At 41.1% G+C, this 20,498-nt stretch overlaps 1 protein-coding gene across 2 annotated transcripts in view; it reads right to left on the reverse strand.

The window, feature by feature from the left end:
• slc8a3 (solute carrier family 8 member 3) overlaps positions 1-20,498 on the reverse strand; it is a 376,943-nt gene that overhangs the window by 81,018 nt on the left and 275,427 nt on the right. For both annotated transcript variants that reach the window (XM_052013641.1, XM_052013651.1), the window contains 2 exons: positions 14,229-14,332; positions 8,294-8,314 (listed from right to left, as the gene is read on the reverse strand). In XM_052013641.1, coding sequence (XP_051869601.1) covers positions 8,294-8,314; positions 14,229-14,332 — 125 coding nt within the window. The remainder of the gene's footprint in view (positions 1-8,293; positions 8,315-14,228; positions 14,333-20,498) is intronic.

The following is a 20,498-nucleotide window of genomic DNA, read 5'->3' on the forward strand; positions in this document are numbered from 1 at the left end:
CAACAGGAGACAGTGCAAGAAATGACTGGGGCATACCTGACATTTATTTCTCTAAACGAATCAGAAAGAGAATTGCTCACAAAAAAATCCCATGTTCGTGAGGATTCCTAAGGATTGCTTTGCTCCCATTGTCCAAATGTAAATGATAACAAATAGAACATAGAACACAGAACAGTACAACAGAGGAAAAGACCCTTCGGCCCACGATGTCTGTGCCAAACACGATGCCAAATTAATATAAATCTCTTCTGCCTGCACATGATCCAGATGCTTCCGTTCCCTACATATTCATGTGTCTATCTAACAGTCGCTTAAACACCACAATCATGTCTACTTCCAGTACTACCCCAGTAGCCTGTTCCAGACGCCTACCACTCTCTGTGTAAAAATCTTGCCCCACACATTGAGCACTGAGAAAGGCCCTTCTGCCCAACTGGTCCACGCCAACCAAGATTTCCATCTAAGCTAGTCCCATTTGCCCACATTTGGCCCATATCCCTCTAAACCTATCCTATCCATGTACCTATCCAAGTACCTTTTAAATGTTGCTAATGTACCTGCCTCAATCACTTCTCTGGCAGCTCATACCACCCTCTGGGTGAAAAAGATGCCCCTCAGGTTCCTATTAAATCTCTCCCCTCTCACCTTAAACCTATGCCCACTAGTTCTTGATTCCCCAACCCTAGGAAAAAGACCGTGCATTCACCCTGTCTATGACCCTCATAATTTTATACACCTCTATAAGATCACCCCTCCTTCTCCTACTCTCCAATGAAGGAAGTCCCAACCTGTTCAACCTCTCTCCATAACTCAGTCCCTTGAGTCCTGGCAACATCCTCGTAAATCTCCTCTGCACTCTTTCCAGCTTAATGCCATCTTTCCTGTAGCAGGCTGACCAAAACTGAACACAAAACTGAACTCACCAACGTCTCCCTTAAACTTTCACCCTCTCACCTTAAATGCATGTCCTCTAGTATTTAACATTTCTACCCTTGGAAAAAGATTCTTACTGTCTACCCTATCTATGCCTTTCACAATTTTATAACTTCTATTAGGTCTCCCCTCAGCCTCCGACACCTCAGAGAAAACAACCCAAGTTTGTTCAACCTCTCCTTATAGCTCATACCCTCTAATCCAGGCAGCATCCTTCTGATGTACCCTTTCCAAAGCTTCCACGTCCTTCCTGTAATTGGGTGACCAGAATTGCACACAATATTCTAAGTGCAGCTGAACCAAAGTTTTATACAGCTGCAACATGACTTCTTTACTCTTATAGTCAATGCCCTGGCCAATGAAGACAACCATGCCAGACGCCTCCTTTGCCAGACTTTACTCTGTACTGTTATTGTTTTTACCTGTACTACATCAACGCACTCTGTACTACCTCAATGTAACTGCACTGTGTAATGAATTGACCTGTACAATCAGTATGCAAGACAAGTTTTTCACTGTACCTCGGTACAAGTGACAATTATAAACCGATACCAATACCCTACCTACTTGCATGGCCACTTTCAGGGGGTGATGGACTTGGACCTCAAAATCCCTCTGTAAATCAATGCTGTTAAGAGTCCTGCCATTAAATGCATACTATCCCCTTACACTTGACCTCCCAAAGTGCAACAATTCACACTTGCCCAGATTAAACTCCATCTGCCATTTCCCCGTCCATATCTATAACTGATCTATATCCTGCTGTGTCCTTTGACAACCTTCTTCAGTGTCCAATAGCTGCTGGCTTATTTCTCATTATCCCCAGTGGTGAGCGAGCTCAGAGCACAAGTTTGCATCAGTAGCACACACAGAAAAGCCCAGACTTTAATTAGCAACAGGATGAGAAGCACCTGAAATTAAAACTGGACAAAGTACTTCCATCCACAACCCCACTTGACAAATGATGCAACTATGACCATGACGTCACCCCTCCAGTGGCTTGTGAAATGCTGAGCACTACTTCAACAAACTTCATCCACTGCCTTGACAAATTGTACACAAAGTGACCCTATTGGGTGGAGCATTGAAACAAAATGCACGATGGAGGCTTGAAATGAAAAATGCAACACATCACGTTTTAGGGTCCACTTAGTAAAACCACTGATTTATTTGATTTTCAACAAAACCAAAGCACCAATAGAAGTCAGCAACAAGAGGGAAAGGTCCTCCCTGGGCAGGGATTAGAGACAGCCAGCTAATGAAACATGTTGAGATGGCTGTGGCCTGTAGTTCTGAATGAAACTGGTTGCATTCAGTCTGAAGTAAGTCCTGGAACTTCTCCCACCCGCTCTGCATCCAAAATTTACTCTTGGATTCAGGGAACCCAGTCTGTCACAATGCTTGATTGATGAACTCCATATGGCTTCCTTTGGTGAGGCCTTGTCTAGCTGGGATTCCCCTGGCATGGGATCCTAAGCCTTCTAGTTAGGAGGCAAAGGGAGGGCAAGGTTTTTTCCAATAATTTTGGTACTGTTTAATTATTCCTACATATTGTATGTGTGTTAATTAACATAGTTTTAAAATGTTTTAAATATTATTTAATTACTTCAAAATTATTTTTTTTTACTTTCACAGGCATTTAAGTGCCATGACTGCTTTGACAGGAGACAAAGCTTTGCCACCAGCTTTGCCTTCTGTCAAAGCCTGTCAAAGTATTCCAGGGGTAGGGTTTCTGCATAATGCAAGGAAATGGGACGGAATACACACTCCTGTCTGTATCATTGTGCTGTGGTCGACATAGTTGAGAGCTTCAAGTTCCTAGCAGTAGATGTCACCAATAACTTGTCCTAGTCTAGCCCTGTAGACACTATGGCCAAGAAAGCACATGAGTGCTTCTACTTCCTCAGAAGGCTAAGGAAATTCAGCGTGTCCCCAGTGACCTTCACCAATGTTTACCGATGCACCATAGAAAGCACCCTATCTAGACATATCACAGCTTGGTATGGCGCAAAACCACAAGAAATTACAGTTGTGGACACAGCTCAGTCTATCACGAAAACCAGCCTCCCCTCCATGGACTCTGTCTACAGTTCTCGTTGTCTGGGAAAAGCAGCCAACATAATCAAGGACCCCTCCCACCCCAGACATTCTCTCTTCTCCCCCTTTCCATTGGGCAGAAGGTACAAAAGCTTGAGAACACATACCACCAGGCTCAAGGACAGCTTCTATCCTGCTGTTATAAGACTCTTGAATGGAACTATTATACAATAAAGATTGTATAATCTCTCTCAGTCTACCTCGTCATGGCCCTAGCATTTTCCCTGACCACCGGCACTGTACATTCTCTGTACCTGTAACACTATATTTGCATTCTGTTATTGTTTATCCTTTTGTACCTCCTCAATGTACTTGTGTACGGAATGATCTGTCTGAATGGCATGCAAACAAAACTTTTCACTGTATCTCAGTACCAATTAACAATTACTACCTGAACCCTAATTGTCACTGAGACCCCAATAGGTGGACTCCATGATGTTAACATTGCTCTTCACATCCATTAGCCTCAGGCTAGCACCATGGGTCCCATTGTAATGGTGTCATGAGCTGTCCATATAACAAACTTCTATGGCAGAAGGCCACCATGACTATTAAACTTATGCCTACCGTAAAGAATCAGTTCACCCCTTCTCTCTGCAATCCCTTTCAGGTCTATCATCCTCCAAGAATTCTGCAGTGTTCCAACTTAAATCTTTTTGCACCGTAGATTCCTCCATCCATGATTCAAGATCTGGATTTCCTTCCACAAATCTTCCCCTCTCGCTAGTTCTCTTCTCCCTTAAGTTGTTCCTTAAATCCTACTTCTTTGTCCAAGCTTTTGGGCATCCATCTGCTTCCTTGACTTGATTATATTCCTCCAAAATGCCTTGGGATTCTTTTTAATATTAAAGGTGCTATATAAATGCAAGTTTTTTTCCAGAAATGTAATTAACTTTATTCATTTTCCTAACAATTCAAGCATTGCCCTTCAAGGTTCTTAAAGTTAGGTTTATTGTTTTTGATCTATAAAGCCAAATGCAATATTATTACCCATGTTTGAATACCATCAGCATACTTCTTGTCAATGAAGCTTATTATTGTTCTAACAAAAATTTACAGGCAATATACGGCCATTTTCTACTATTACATGGGCAAAGCTATTTGTTTAGGATTGTTGATGGCAAAATGAATAAGTACAGAAAGTTTAATATCAGATCAGGAAATTTGTAAAACACAATATGTGGGAAATCCTTGATAATCTGGGAGATGTGCTTGATAGGCTTTCACAGATGGTAAGTATTTTATATATATGCACTTATAATATAGTGAATATAAAATTACACTAACTTCTTGAGGCATTTTCCTCTTGTATTATGAATACAAAGTTAGGTTTCCCTCAGGCAGTCTTCCAGCATCCAGAGAAAGTGAATTTGAAGAAGTCTACAGTTGGTGCTCTGTGTGAATCCGCAATGTATGGTGTTGGGAGAGATCAGCAGGGATTGGATGAGAGCTCAGAATTAGCATTTAATCTTTGAAAGTTGTACGGCCTGTCACAGTGGAGCATCCAGGACAGAAAAGTCTTGCTTGTCATTTGGCACAGGGGTTAAAGTGAGAGGATGGATCTAAAGTATTCTGCCTCTTTTGTCTTCCCACTGGTTCTGACACTGTGCACATCCTTTGTTATTGTAGATGGGCAATAAGGTCAGCATGGACGTGGTAGGGTGAAGGGCCCATTGTTGTGCTGTACAGATCTATGACTCTGTGATTCTAAAAGAAAAGCCAGCAGCAACGAAGACAGGGCAGGGTCATCCTGAAATATAGAAATCAGCTGGCGATCATGAGCATGGCAATTGTATTTCTCAGCACTATATATAGAATTCTTAGAAAACAAATAGTAGGTCTTTTTCTTCTGAGGCAATCCTTTGGGATTGAAGATGACTGGCTGCCACTCTGGTTTTGTGGATTCTGAGGTGGCTGATGACACCAAATTTGGAACCGCAGAATCTTCCACAGACAGGGCAAAAGGTTCTCGATTGGGCGGTAGTTTATGAGGAGATGCTCTCCTTCCATTGCTTACGTGGGGCTTCTGTATGCTCCCAGTGTTGGGAATCCAGATTCTCAACAGCATTCTGAATGTTTTGTGTCCACTCTGAACGATCATGGGCCAGTGATTCCCAGGAGTTGTGGACTACTTCCCGTTACTTGGGAGCCACCTTTTCGCAAAGGCAGACATCGATGACAACATGCACCATCCCCTCAATGCACCAGCACTGTCTTTGGTCGATTCAGGAGATGAAAAGAGGCTCATCTAGGACTTGATGTGTTTCATTTTATGTAAGTTTTGATGTCTATTCACCTCCAGTTCCCAAAGAAGCAAAAGACCAACAGCTAGTATACTTTAATGTTTTGCAGTGTTTTCAATCATAGAAATTTAAGGACAGAATAAATACTGGCCTTTGCACCTTGGTGTTATCTGCAGACCAATGCTACCCGCAGCAGTCTCATTTTAGAAAGTAGAACAGCACAGCACAGGAACAGCCCCTTCATCCCACCATGCCTATATTGACAATGATGCCAATCTAACTAATCCCATCTGCTTGCACATGGTTCATTTCCCTCCATTCCATGCTTGTTCACGTGTCTGTCTAAATGCCTCCTAAATATTGCTGTCGTATCTGCTTCTACCACCTACCCTGGCAGCGCGTTCCAGGCACATACTACTCTCTGCGTAAAAAAACACGCCTCACAAATCTCCTTTAAACCGTCCCCTTTCACCTAAAACATATGCCCTTTAGAATTTGGCATTTCCACCCTGGGGAAAAAAAGACACCGATTATCTACATTATCTATGCCTCTTATAATTTTATATGTTTCTATCAGGTTTTGGTGTTCTTTATCTGCACATTCATGTTATTTATCTAGCTCCCTCTTAAACATTGTGATTAAATTGGCTTTATTAAGTGCTGTGGTAACATATTCCATATTCTAGGAATCACTGATTCATGCAGCATGGAAGGAGGCATCTGGCCAGCTCTCTGAATGAGCTTCCAGCTAATCCCACTCTTGCTCTTTCCCCAAAGCCCTGCAAAGGATGTTCTTTTTGAAGTACGTATCCAAGATCCTTCTAAAAATAAATACTGAATCTGTTACCAACAACCTTTCAGGCAGTGCTTTCCACATGATAAATCTCAGCATTTCGTTTATATCGCCTCTCCTCATCTCTGTTTTGTTTCTTTAATCAATTGAATTAAACATGCATCTTTTCCTTTCCACCTCTCTCCATCTTCCTTGCCCTTGTGTGGGGAAATGCAAACATTCCCTTCCCAGTCTGCAGCTCAGAGAACACACAGTTCACCAGAAAATAGGAGCAGAAGTTAGGTCACTGATCTCTCAAGACTGACCTGCCATTCAACAGGATCATGGCTGATCTTTGCTGGTCTCGGCTCCAAAGTTCCCCATAGTCTTCAGTCCTCTGACCTTACAAAAATTTATCTACCTCCATCTTAAATATTTCTAATGATCTAGCCTCCACAGCTCTCTGGGGTAGAGAATTTCAAAGAATCTGTGAAAAGAAATTTCCACACACCTCCATCTTAAATGACTGGCCCCTTATTTTGTAACTGTGTCCTCCTCATTCAAGAGGGATTCTGAAGCTGATTACACAAACTGCTAGAGCTGTCAGTCTGCCTGGTGTTTCCCCGCCATCAGGCAGACATGGAGCAAGAAATCTAAATCAATTTTATTGAATCAGCTGATAGCTCGAGTGTTGCTGGCTTTCAGAAAGCTTTCCGATGTAGTTCATTTAGGATAATCAACAAGGAAAAATGTTGCTTTGAAGTAAGCTTTTCTCTAAATATGTATTCATGCAGGGGTGAAACTACTCTGAATTGTGTAACACATGCACCAAAACACGTACACAAAAATACTGGCATAAGACTTCATTCATTGCACCATTCATTAAGGTGTGAACCGAACAAGCCAGTATTCAGATTATTTTTATCAAGGCTTTTCCGACCATTCTCTCCAAGTGATTTCAATTTTCATCATGAATTGGAAAGAAGTAATGATCCAAAGACTGGTGAGAGGAAAGCACAAACAGAACCAAGTAATCCAGGAATGTAAATGAAGATCTCAGGATGGCTTTACAACATTTTGGTTTAAAAATGTGTGATGCAACAATATCAGATGCTTTGGTTGCTATTTTAAGGTAGCAGTTAACCCAACTAAAACAAATTAATGAGCCTAGAATTAATAGTGTTACTATTGACCCTGTGTGTCCTCATAAATGATTTGAAGAAATAAATAATGAAAATAAAGGACTGTCCTTAAATGAACTGTAATATTGACATTTTGGATTATATTGTTCAAAGAATCACTTTGTTTAATTGCAAATGAAGTTTAATGTTATACCTGTACCTTGCTCGGTAGTGTGGTGTCTGCCATTCAGCCAACTATAGGTAATCAGTGGGAATATTGATTTAAAACAATTAATAGGCATGGTTTCAAGAAAAAACTTATACAGATCTGGATGGAAAAGATACATAGGGTGAGATCATAGACTGGTTAAGCCATTAGGAAGTTGTTCTCATTTGGACTGATAACTTTTATTTGTGCTTCTAAAGGCATGTTTAAATGGCCTTTCTATGGTTTATCCCTTATTTTGCTCCCAGCTTTTGTACATGGAACTTGGCTTGTGAAAAACGATCATAAAATAACACAGATGACTGGGAGAAGTCTACTGCCCAGGTCTTGCCACCATTCCAGCTAAAGAAGAAGAAACCATGCTGGTAGTTGAGAGGAGACTGGACTGTCCCAGCCTTTGAACTCCTGAACCTACAGGAGTGTAGCAGCATCAAACAGCACATTGCTTCCATCTCTCGGAGGGAGACTTCGATAGTGAGAGACATCAAAGGAAGCTTACAAAAAGTGGATTCATTTAGCAATCTCTTTCTTTTAAATCTTACTATAACAAGCAACAGAAGATGAAAAAGGGTACATATTTCAAGCTCATGTGTCCGTGCTGGGATTTCACAGATGGCAAGTACAAACAGAACACTGGAGCCAGTGCGGCTGTTATTTTCCAATCCATGCAACAGCATGCCAATTTCTGCCAGCAGCTCGGGCTCTTAAATTATCCCTCCTACATTCTCAAACTCCAGACCATTCAGTTCTTGCATGAAACCCATGTTTCTAGAAACTATGCACTGTGACCTCCCCATCTTGTTGCTGGAATTTCTCTCTCTAAAATAGATCTCCATGTACATTCATGCAGCATAGGTTACAAAAAATGGCAGATTAGAAGAATCAGGAAAGAGCTGCTTACCCTGCTGTGCCAACAAGAGTGCTGTGGAGAAAGAGAGGAAAAGAGAAAAAAGATCAAATCTCAGAAACAATTATTAGCACCTTTCCATTCTTCATTACAATAGAAGAGGTGGTCTGCAGCTAGCAAATCACTCTCAGCTCATTTCATCTCCCTGATTTGAAACATTTAACGTTTTGATCCATTTTTTATTATTGTGATTTTTGCAGAGCATACACCAATATGTACTTTATTGGATGAATCAAAAATATGCCTTAAGGATGTGAATCAGGAAGAAATATATTTATCTTATGCCATTATGCAAGTATCCTGATCAAGGTTTGGGACATGCATTTTGTACCTCACCTGAGACACTTCTCCTTAATGGTTGTTCGATGGAATACAATGAAACAGGGGGATGTGGGCCTAGTGAAAGTAAATGGCATTAGTGTAGATAGGCATCATAGTTGGCATGGTAAGTTGGGCCTAAAGGTCCATTCTTAGAACTCTATGACTCTAAATTGAATGTTAACTTTCTTTTTAAGGAAGTTGGATTACAAGAATAATACAGGGCTTTGGTGAAACTTCACCCAAAGTACTGTATACAGTTTTGGTCTCCTTATTTATGGTAGGCTACATTTGATTTGTCGATGGTACAGCAAAGGTTTGGTAGATGTATTCCTGCCATTGAGCTAAAGAAAGTATGGGAATGATGGTTGTAAGTGGTTAAATTAGTAGACAATTCCAGAGGCCTGGACTAACAATCCAGAGACCTAAGTTCAAATCCCACCGTGGCAGTTGTGAAATTTAAATTTGCATTAATAATTTGGATACAACAACTAGTCTTAGTAATGACGACCACAAAATCTGCTGTATTTTGTAACAAAAAGGTCCGAGTTACAAAGGTCCTTCAGTGGAGGAAAGTACTCCAAACCCATTCCATGTGATCAATCTCTAAAATGGCATTTAGGAATTGGCATTAAATGCCAGTCTTGCCAGCGATGCCCTGAGAACTGAATAGAGAGAAGAAGGGGACATACTGCCTTAAGGAAGGACAGGAGATCTGGGGAGGGGAATCCAGAGAATAGGAGTCAGATGCCTAATGGTGGAAATGCACAGTAGTGCATGGCTGGAGGAATGCAGAGCTCCCAGGAGTTTGTATGAAAGTATGGGAAAAGAAAAGGATAAATCTATCAAGCAGTCTGAGCATGAGAAAGAGAAATTTAAAACTGAAGCCCTGGTAAACTGGAAACCAATGCAGATCATCAGTTGTGTTGAGTGGAAAGGACTGGTGGCAGTTACCAGAGTTTTGGGGACCTTGGAAGATGGAAGGTAACAAAAACTTTGATGAGGGTGAGAAAGATGATAATATAGGGTAGAGTGAAGTAGAAATTATGATGGAGAGGATATGGGTACATTTGTTCATAACTCTGTCTTTCTCTCTCTATAGATGCTTTCCTGCATCTGCAGCATTTTTAATTTATATACAAATTCATTGTTCGAACCCATAGATGACTTTTAATGGGATATTATGTTTAAGGTAAGTGATGCAGTTGTTTGTCAGCACATTGTGCTTGCATTCACAACATACTGCATCACGAAGGAAACAAATAGTTGTCATTCATTTCACTGCTGTTAAAATGATGTGTCTTATGCACAATGGCTGGCAGATTAGCAAGTGCAATAGTCACTGTAGTTCAGAGTTACTGATTCCAGACATAAAATGGAATGAGGTGTTATAAAAGGAGAATTGCCAAACTGGGGTACATTGGGTTCAATATATGTATGCTACAAGTATGACTTGATCAGAATATTTACATAACAAGGATGAAGGAAATATCATCCAACACTTTGGAACATGGTTTTGAGGCAGGAATTTCAAATGGATCAAAGAAATGCTTTGTTTTCAGAATGAAATTTGAATCTTTAACAGTACAGTTCAATGATTGGATCTTGAGTCCCACAATGAAGGAACATTAAGCCTATCTGGAGTCCTGCTCCACATCAACTATTCCCGCAATCTTTTTAATACTGTTTATTCTTTTTTGGAAATGTTCCTTGCACCAACAGTTTGCTGAGCACAGGGATTATGTAATGAGCCAAACAGAAAACCATGGGAAGTCAACAGTATCCATTGAGATCAATGTACACAGACCGGATTTCTAACAACCCAATATAAAATATACACAACAGGAGCCTCACTAACAATGCTGGCTAGTTTTCGCACCGATGTACATCCTATTTTGTAATTATTTATTACGTTTTTTTAACCATATTTTTGATGAAGGGAGAAGGTAAAAAGAAGAAACTTTCTTTAGCAACCAATTTAAAATGGATTAAAATAAATATATCAGTCTGGGTTAAGTTACATGTTATGTGAATAATTTCACTGACTACAAGAGACAACTTGGGGAGAGAACTCAAATGATCTGTCAATGCAGTCATTTAGTTTCAATAAAATGGATTAATTTCTGTACCTCAAATTAAAAATAAGCTATCTGATGAACTAACCCCACTCCATTAAAATATACTAACTTACATTTAAATCCCTAGTAATCATAAAAGAACTCAGCAGCATGTATTCAAGTATCAAAGTACTTAATAACGCGATATGGCCAAATGGTCAATGTAATCTCCTGAAAGAGGCTATGATTGCTTGAGAGGCTTAAAGTGGAATTTCCCTCCCCAACCCTTATTACCTTAAATAACTTTTCCTGGGAACTTAACTAGCTATGGAACCAGTGGGGGCAAGGGGTAGGGCTGGGAGAATGGGGAGAAGGGTGTATGTTGGGGTTGGGGAGTTTGTAAGCATGAGATAGACTAAACAGGCCACATTCGTACAGCTGTATCTAACTTCCCTCAATGCAAGTGGCCCACCCTTCCCAGTTCCTCCCCCGCACCACTTTCCCCCATCCCATCTGCACGCGCACGCGCGCGCGCGCACACACACACACACACACACACACACACACACACAACACACACACACACACACACACACACACACACACACACACACACACACACACACACACACACACACACACACAACTGTACCTGCAGAGAGCAACCCATTCTACTGCGGAGTCTCTTTCTGATCTGAGTACTTAACTCAGGAGGACCTATCTGCTCCTAAGCCATTTGTGGAAATTTGCTGAAATAATTGATTCACTCCAAAGTGAAAACCAAATCTGTTTCATTTTGAGATGAGTGCCTGGTTGAGATACCTTTGCTGGTCCATGAGCTACCCTTGCCATGAAATAACTCAGCTGCTTACCACAAGGTACTACCTGCTGCAAGCACACATTGAGGGCTTTATTTTCTGTTTTAAAAACCTCTTCAGTAACACCAGGTTTCAGTGAAACAGTAAGATTGCACTCATCCTACCCACCACTCCTCACCCCTGCCAACCTCCCCATCAAAGCATTCCAGTGCATGTTACTTTCTCCCTTACGGATGCTATAAGAGGGAATAAAACCATATCTACTTTCTACGCTTAATATTTTAGACATTGCTTTCCAGCCTTTGCAAATGCATAGATAGCTTTGCTTATCACAATTCAGTGACTCCTCCCATTTAGTAACTTTGCTAACCGTTGTACAGCCAAAGCAACTAAGGGCGAAGAGTCCTCAAAAGGTTAGGGATCAGGTGGCTGAATCCGGTTTGTGCCATTCACATGAGTGATACTATTGCTTCGCCAAACCTGCAGAGCCTCTACTTTGCTGGTGGCTTGTCATGACGAGTCGCAGAGCTTCACTGGCATGCTTCTTAAACCAAATCAAAGTACAACACAGCTGGTCATTCAACAGGCAGGGCAGCAACAGAAGAGCAAACACGTCAACAGAAGTGACAGTATGGCCAAACATATCACAAGCATAGATGAAAAGTATGTTTAAAGGAACAGCATCCACTTTGTAATTACTACTCAGCATTATAAAAGCTCAAAAGTGTCACGCAACTGAATCCCAGACAGGAAGGTTACCTTGTTTTATTAATTGGGAGAAGGAAATAAATAAAAATAATATGTGATTCATAAGCTGCACCTGGAAGTTGTGTGTGTGTGTGTGTGTGCGTGCGTGCGTGCGTGCGTGTGTGTGTGTGTAAGATATATTTAAAATTAACATCTTTTAGAGGTAAACAAGATTAAATTGGGCAAAATTTTTTATGGGACTTTAATATTGCTGTGAGTCCTTTTACCAAGCACTATTTCTGTCATATTGTAAGGCAGAAGAGTTTAGCTTAAAATGACTTACAGTGTCTGGTTTCCATTTTCATAAATTTCTACATAGTCCACTCATATAATTGGTTCCCCCATCAACAATGTGTGGATATGGCCACATTAATTATCATAAGATATGAAAAATAGTATGTGCAAACTCATATTTTAATCCAGAAGGAATTATGCTTCAAGATTACATTAAGATTGTGACAGAATGGATTTGGGGTCTACTTGCCTCATGCACAGTACATGAAAGAACAATCTGAAACAGTTCTTAAGGTAATTTATTTAAATAACACTTCAGTAAAATGAAAAGGTAACTGAACAAGAAAAGTGACCCAGGCCATTCATCATGATGGATCATTAACTGTGAATTGATGGAGCTGTCTTGAATCCCCACTGTGCCATGACACTGCCTCTTCATGTTGTACATCCTGATCATGTGCTATTTGCCTTGGGTTAAGGTTTCTGTTTCACAGGGTTCATTTCAGCCTGGGATCACATCAGCAAGTTATAAACGTAGAAAAGGAAGTGCAGCATGGAGGAAAAATCAGTTTGTATTCTCTCTTGCTATTGCACATCCTTAACTGAGAGAGCTCCTTTCTGGACATGGAACAAAGACCAGACCAGGCTCTGTAGTAATGTCACTTGAAGAGCCGGTTGACAGTCAATGGGAAATGCTCAGCACGAGGATGTACCCAGCTCACAGAGGGAATTCCTGTTGCTTATTGCAAGCCACCTGATCCTACTCTCCTCCTTTATCCCCAAAGCCCTTTAAACTTTACCACTTCAGTACTAAAGCACTTCCCTTCCAGAAATTATTATTAAATTTGCCTCCATCACCCATTCAGATTGTGCATTTCAGATTGCAACAAACCATTGTTTTAAAAGAAAAATCGTCTCCCACTTGACTCTTTTGCCTCAATTACCTTAAATCCATGTCCAACTCTCCTGCCAATGGTTACAGTTTCTCACAATTTACTCCACCAAAGCCCCTCATAATTTTGAGCACCTCTATTCACCACCACCCAACACTTAATCTTCCCTGCGTTTAGGAGACTAACCCCACCTTCCCTACTCTCTCCGTAAGAGAGGAGGGGCGGAACATAAGGCAAGATGGGTTGGATGGAGAAGGGCTAAATGTACAATCAAAATGAATGGAGTACCTTAAAGGCATATAAACTGGAGAAATGCAGGTGATTAATAGAAGTAAACTGAAAAGAATAAAGTGGATGTGGTTGCTACCTGGTGCCTGGGATTCAGCTCGAGATCACCCATTCTTTCCAGCCTTGTTCACACACAAGCACACAGACACGCTTTAAAAGTATTTGAAAAACATTCTTCGCCATTCAAACAAAGGGGATGCTGTGTCCTCAATAATGAATGTATATGACTGACTGCCTGGAAAGCATCCCTCCAAGATGCTAATCTTAAAGTAATATATATCATTTTTGTTTCCAAAATGAAAAGATGAATAAAATAGCAAGAGGATTAAGCTGATCACAGGAAAATGAAGACATGTGCATTGCCTCGGAATCCTGGAATCCATTGCATAGCTTGTGGCAACAAGGTGTTAAAAGTAAATAATAAACCAGGCCAAGAATATACAGTGCACATGGTCTGGGAGAGAAACAAAAAAAGCACTAGGCGTAGATGACCGAAACAGGGTGAGAGCGGGAATACAGGAGGAAAAGTAATAGATTTTCTCAAAAAAAGCCGTTACGTCTCAGGATCTCACACCTGATATTCCTCGTTTCATCCATTTCGGTTCACCAAGCACAATGAAGAAATGTTCCTGCTTTTCGTATTCCTCATCATCATTTATTTTAACGCTTATGGTTTTCCTGTAAGGATATAAGAAAGAAAATGTACAATGGGTTGCTAGAAAACCACTGCAGTCACACATGCGACTTTCTTTTTATTGTAAACTTGCTTGATGGTTAGTGAAGGGCCTGCAGCGCACCCAGAGTGGTGTCACATGCCACCATTTTCTTGGCCTATTAGGAGAACAGGTTAAGCTACACTTGGGCCTTGTTCTCCCCCCTTAAAAGGCAGTGGTACAGAAAAGACAGAGCTCTGCCCATGTAACCTGCCAAACCCTTCAGTTCTCCTATGCTGAAGTTAATTTAATCACAACTCAAGAGAAATTAGGATTTTACTTAAATGCCTTTACTGCTGCACAGTGTCCTGGTGAAGTCTTGTTGCAGTACATGTAAAACAGACCAGTTGCTTCTGACATGTTAAGTATCCCTATCATTGTGTAGTCTACAGGCAATGCAAGGATGGCCAGATAGGGCAGGATCCCAGCACAACTGACATCCTTTTAATGTCACCTCCCTTGCTTTGATAGCCTTATATGGCAAGACAAATTCCAGGACAGATTAGGGCAAAGTTTGGAGTTTCACCAGCAGACATCAGGGATTGAAATCTGACTGATGAAAGCTTGCTAGACCTCCTCAGAAACAACTGAAGGGCAACCACTTGGTGTGCAATTGGGGCCCTATGAAGGCTAGACAAGGAAATATTTCCTTTCCCATTTTAGTGAACCAGCTCGGTTACACCATTGTTTTAACCAAATTCACATAACTTGCATACGAGACTTAAACTCGCATTATATGGATTATTCATTCTGGAGTTTAGTTCACTACACCACTAATATAACTACCACACAACCATATTCTTTTCCTGGCTGTTTCCACTTTATAAAGACCTTAATCCTCTTGCTAAAAGTCAAGGAATCCTAGTTTGCTATTTAATTTATTGGCAGATCACACTGGACTGTGAGGCAACTGGTTCTTCAGAGCTTGAGTTATTCATGTTAAAAAGCACAACTGTTTATACTTGTAATGACACATAAGGAGCCCATTTGCTCCATGCCAGCTCCCAGGGGAGCAATCCCGTTAGTCACATTCCCCTCCTTATTTCCCTGTATACCCCTGCAATGTATTCCCTCTCACACATGCCCATTAACTCCCCTTGGATTCCTCTTGCCTCTAACTACACTGGTGATTATTTACAGTGGCCAAATAACCTGTATGTACATCTCTGGGGTATGGGAAGAAACAGGAGCACCTAGAAGAAACTCACTGGTCACAGAGAGAATATGCAAACTTGACACAGATGACACCTGAAGACAGAATCAATCCCCAGAGCTGTGAGGCAGCAGTGGTAGTTACTGTGCTGCCTTGCCATTCAGGCAGTACTGCAGCAACCAGCAGTATAACCATGCTTTTGGAATTCTGGTAAGGTGGGGAGAGGAAGGCATGGTCCATACCGACTCATTCTCAGTTTTAGAACAGTCTTGGGGCAATTGCTGGCCAACTGCAGCCATCTGGAACTTGCTGAGTTTCCAAAAATAGCCACTTTGAAGACGTTCTGCTCCTCTCTCTGATGGGATTTCTGTCATCTTCTACTTACATCTCCTCCAGACAGATCAGCTATGCTTAACAAGCCTTCACCACCCTCTCTCAGCCAGCACCACTACTACTTGTGGCATTTGCTCTCTCTTGGTCTCCACCCTTTCGTTGACATTCCCTTTGTTCTCTCCACCCCTCCCTCTTCCTTATAACTTTACACACCTTTGACTTTGATTTTTTTCCTGTTCTGATGCAAGGTTATAGATTGCGAAAGTCAACTCAGTTTCTCGCTCCACTGATTCTGCTGGACCAGCTGAGTATTTGCAGCTCTTTTTGGTTTTATTTCATGTTTCCTCAATATCCCTACCATTAAATTATTCCTCCCTCTCAATTACTTAATCAGCAGTTTGAAATCACACAAAGTTTTGGAATGTTTTAACATTTTAAGTTTGGTGTTTATGGTTAATTTTTGAATTTTTAAATCATGTTTATCTTTTATTACATTACTTTGTTCAATTTTAATTCCTTTTTGATGCCTCTGAATGGCACAGTGACTTTTAAAAACTATTAAAACTCACTCACCTCCTTCACAATAGTCAAAAGAAGGTGGGGATTAGCGGATGTCAAAGTTTTCCAGGGCGTTTTGGGGGCGGGGCTTTCTCACGGCGTCACAGAGGCTGTGCAGCCATCTGGAACTTATTGACAGATTCTGGGATACTTCTGGCCAAAAAGAGTGGCCATCTACACCAGGGCCAGGTAACTAGGGGTAGTGACAGAGTACAGGTGGTGATTCCGGGCGAGGGGACCGTGCCAGCAAGAACTGACCCATTAATTTTGAGATAAAATTCTTCATAAGTAAATTCCTTTTGAATTTATGACTGGTAACTTGTTGCTGTGACCTTGCACAGTTGACAGGAAACTGTGTTTATTGAATGTGGGAACCCTGAGCCTTTATCTCACACTGTATCTTGACCATCGAGGCCATAGAGCCCTGTACGGAATACAGTGCTACCTATGAATGGAGATCTTGGAAGTGTCACTCAGATATAACAAATGTAGTGCTCCTGCAATCATGTATCCCAGAGCTGAAACTCACATTGCACAACATATAGAGACTGCGCGAGTAAGTGATGACTTTTCCTCACTGACTGGGCTGTAGAATTCACTTTGGAAAGGTAATGGAATGGACTCCCCACACAACTCAAAGCAGTTCAGGTATTTCAAGAGAGCATGTTACTTAGCATACAACCAGACCTGTCCTCATGTGCTCTACAAACTACTGGGACACCAGCTGTTAGCAGCAGGAAAAGACAAGGTATCAAGAAGACGGGCTCGGGGATGGCAGGTTACTGCAGTCATGACGATGGGCCTGATTAGCAGCTCACTAATACGCCAAGACTTAAATGGGTGGCATGTCACCAATCTGACTGCGAGAGTGCACCAGTGTTAAATATCTCTTGGGAATCAAGCAGTCAAACAAGACAGAGAGAAGAGGAGGGATGGAAATAAGAGAAAAGGGAAAGAAAGGAGAGAGGAGGGCCTTCAGCAGCGGCTCATTCTGGTGAGTACTCCACCTTTCTGTGAACTCATATCCACCATGCGTGGGTCCGTCAGCTCAATGAAGAAATTCTTGTTTTTCTCATACTCCTCATCATCAATTATTTTGATCTGAGCTCTTTTGCTGCAAATGAAAAACAATAATGTCACAAGGGAAGGGAAAGGAAGCGGGGGTGGAAGGAAAAGGGTGGGTAGGGGAAGGATGGGACTGTGGGTGCAGTGATAGGCGAGCATTGCCCAACAAGGGCAGTTCGTTAATACTGCAGAGCATAGGTTGCATTGCTGGTGAGGAATTGTAATATACCTGTGGATAAATAACATACGAAACTTGGAAAGCTTCACCCTGGTAATTAGATGCATTTTGTGTATTAGTAACCACCACGGCAAAGTATTGGCATGAAATTGCCCTGTTGGCTGTTTTAACAAATAAATGTCAAAAATATGTAAGCGTAGATCGGTGTTAAGATGCCAGACAGAGGAATTTCACACTAACGCTTTTATTACAATGACGTGAAGTCTCCTCAGGATAATAACAGTCAAGGTGCCAGTGCTTCAGAATACAAAGAAGTCAACAGAATGATTATTAGAGTGGCTCTCAGAGGTCATGGCCGGCACAAAATAAAACCTGCCATATTTATTCATTCTGAGATTTGTTAAACTTCTTCCACCAGTAAAAAAAATTAAAAATAAAATTTTGAATATAATGTACTCTCCCAAGGTTTTCATAAAGTTTATTACTTGAATTTACAAGGTAATTACAATAATCTACATTTTGCAAATATTAACGTCTGCTGTAGCCTCCCTTTATTACACAAAGATATCCACAGAGAGATGTTAATAACCAGACTGGATTTTGACCAGGAGGCTTTGATGAAATCAGAAATCACCAGACTCTGGCTGAATTTGCAGCATACATTTACTATTTATATATATATAATCTCCTGTCACAGTTCAAGGCTTCAATCCTTTTTCCACGTCTTGCCTGTTATGTTAAACCAGAACCATGAAAAAAAACTCTGCTCTATATTGTCACATAGATTTAATCACAATAAGATTTGTGGCTTTTAATGACTCTCCAAAATTATTCATAATTTACATGGAGAGGTTAACATCGGAGCGGAGTTCCTTCTGAATAATGAGGCGAGATTTTCAAGAAGTTTACATCATTTGTAGAAGGAGCAAGACTGAAAGGCTGCAAGGCCTCCTCATTCCAGGTCTACCATGGTCCTAATTCTGACTGCAATTTAGTGCCCTTGATGGGAAGCGAATGTGTGGATGTGCCAATTTGGCATTTAATTGCCATCTGAAGTTGGGTGTCAAGAAACAGGAAACATGCTTGTTCTTCTTTCCTTCCCCATGCCATTGTGTGTAATGACTGACACTTGGAATGAAAGAGTTCCAGAGAAAACAAAGGTGCCAGCAATTACAACTCCCTGCACTTCAAAGAAGCAATATGACACACCAATAAATTTTATATTAAAACTAAAAATGAAATTTTGAATACAAAGTAAATGTTTATCTTAATTATTGATTTATAATTAGCATTAAAAAAGTAGTAATGGAAAAGTAGCCATTTTATTCATTGGTCAAAACTGGATTTCAGCACATATTGAGGATATATTCCTGGGGAAAAACAGGAACCTACATGGGCTGCTTACTGTTTGCAGAAACTAATCTTGTTCTTAACTATACTAGCAAAGAGAGGCTAGATTATGATCAAATGTTTCTTGTTGCTATAAATGTATGCAATAAGCTGATTTAACAGCTGGGGGTGGCTGGTCTCCCAGATTCAGTAGGGGGCTGACATGACAATAACAGGAGGCCTCCTTGACCAGTAACTCCTGATATTTTTGTAGGCAGGGCAAATCGAGCTGGCAGGAACTGACACTTTGTGACTGTAGTGTCATGTTGTTGCAACTCAAGGCAGGCGGGGAGGGGTGGAGGAAGGTGTCCTCTACCTGTACACCATCCAAGATGCAACCTGTTGGCTTTAGAGTTTTGTAGGCACTATATTAGCCTGTGAGTCTATTCATTCCATGTGAAGGATTTGCAATGCTTTTGTTGTCCACTCACTGCTCTCAGCATTTGCTAGCCTTGCTTAGTCCACAGGATTAACTGCACAATGCTCTCCCCTGTGACTTAAGGGACTTTTTTTCAGCAAGAACCTCAAATCACACTCCGACTGAACTGTTCTGACCTTTTTCACATTCCACACCAACCTTTCTTCTCAAATTGCCAATCTGTGGGCAGTTTGTGCAGCTTCCAGATATCAGGAGATAGGAATCAAAGTTTATTTGTCAAAGGAGGCTTACAACTAAGATCATGTGAGCCTGTTCAATACTAAGATCCCAAAAGACAAACGAGCTGCTGTTATAACCTATTCTTCCATGTATTTTACAGAGGATACTGTTATCTGTAAAAGATATTAACAACCAGCTTGAAATAATGGTGAAAGGTCTAATGTTTGTTGGATATTGTCGAATCTCGTCCAATCATGTTGCCAGCGTAGCAAAAGACTTGATCGTAGAGTCATAGAGCATGGAAGCAGGCCTTTTGGTCCACTATGTACATGGTGACCATCAAATACCCTTCCATACTAATACAATTTTCTAGCACTGTGCCAAGGCCATCTGTCAAGATGATTAAAGCACTTGTCTCGCTACTTCTTAAATGTTGTGAGTGTCTGCCTCCATCACTCCTTCAGGCAGCATGTTCCAGATTCCAGCCACCCTCTGAGTGAAAAAAGTCTTCCTGAGATCCCACCTAAGCAAAGTTACCCTTCCCTTAAACTATTGCCATCTGGTTTTAGACACCTCTGCTACAGGGAAAATTTCTTAGTATCAACCCTATCTATGCCCCTCATAACATTATATTCCTCAATTAAGTCTCCCCTCAGGCTCTCTGCTTCAAGGAAAACAAACTCAGCCTCCTTAGACTTTCCTCATAACTAAAACACTCCATCCAAGGCAACATCCTGGCGAATCTCCTAAGCACTCTGAGCAGGAGGTAGGGGTGGAAGGAGCCAAGACAGCACTCGTTTCTGACCTAGAGTTGAGGGTGAACAACATCAATATCCAAAGAAGAGCTTAACTTGGCA

The sequence above is a fragment of the Pristis pectinata genome, chromosome 1 (assembly GCF_009764475.1).
Source record: "Pristis pectinata isolate sPriPec2 chromosome 1, sPriPec2.1.pri, whole genome shotgun sequence".
NCBI classification, from domain to species: domain Eukaryota; kingdom Metazoa; phylum Chordata; class Chondrichthyes; order Rhinopristiformes; family Pristidae; genus Pristis; species Pristis pectinata.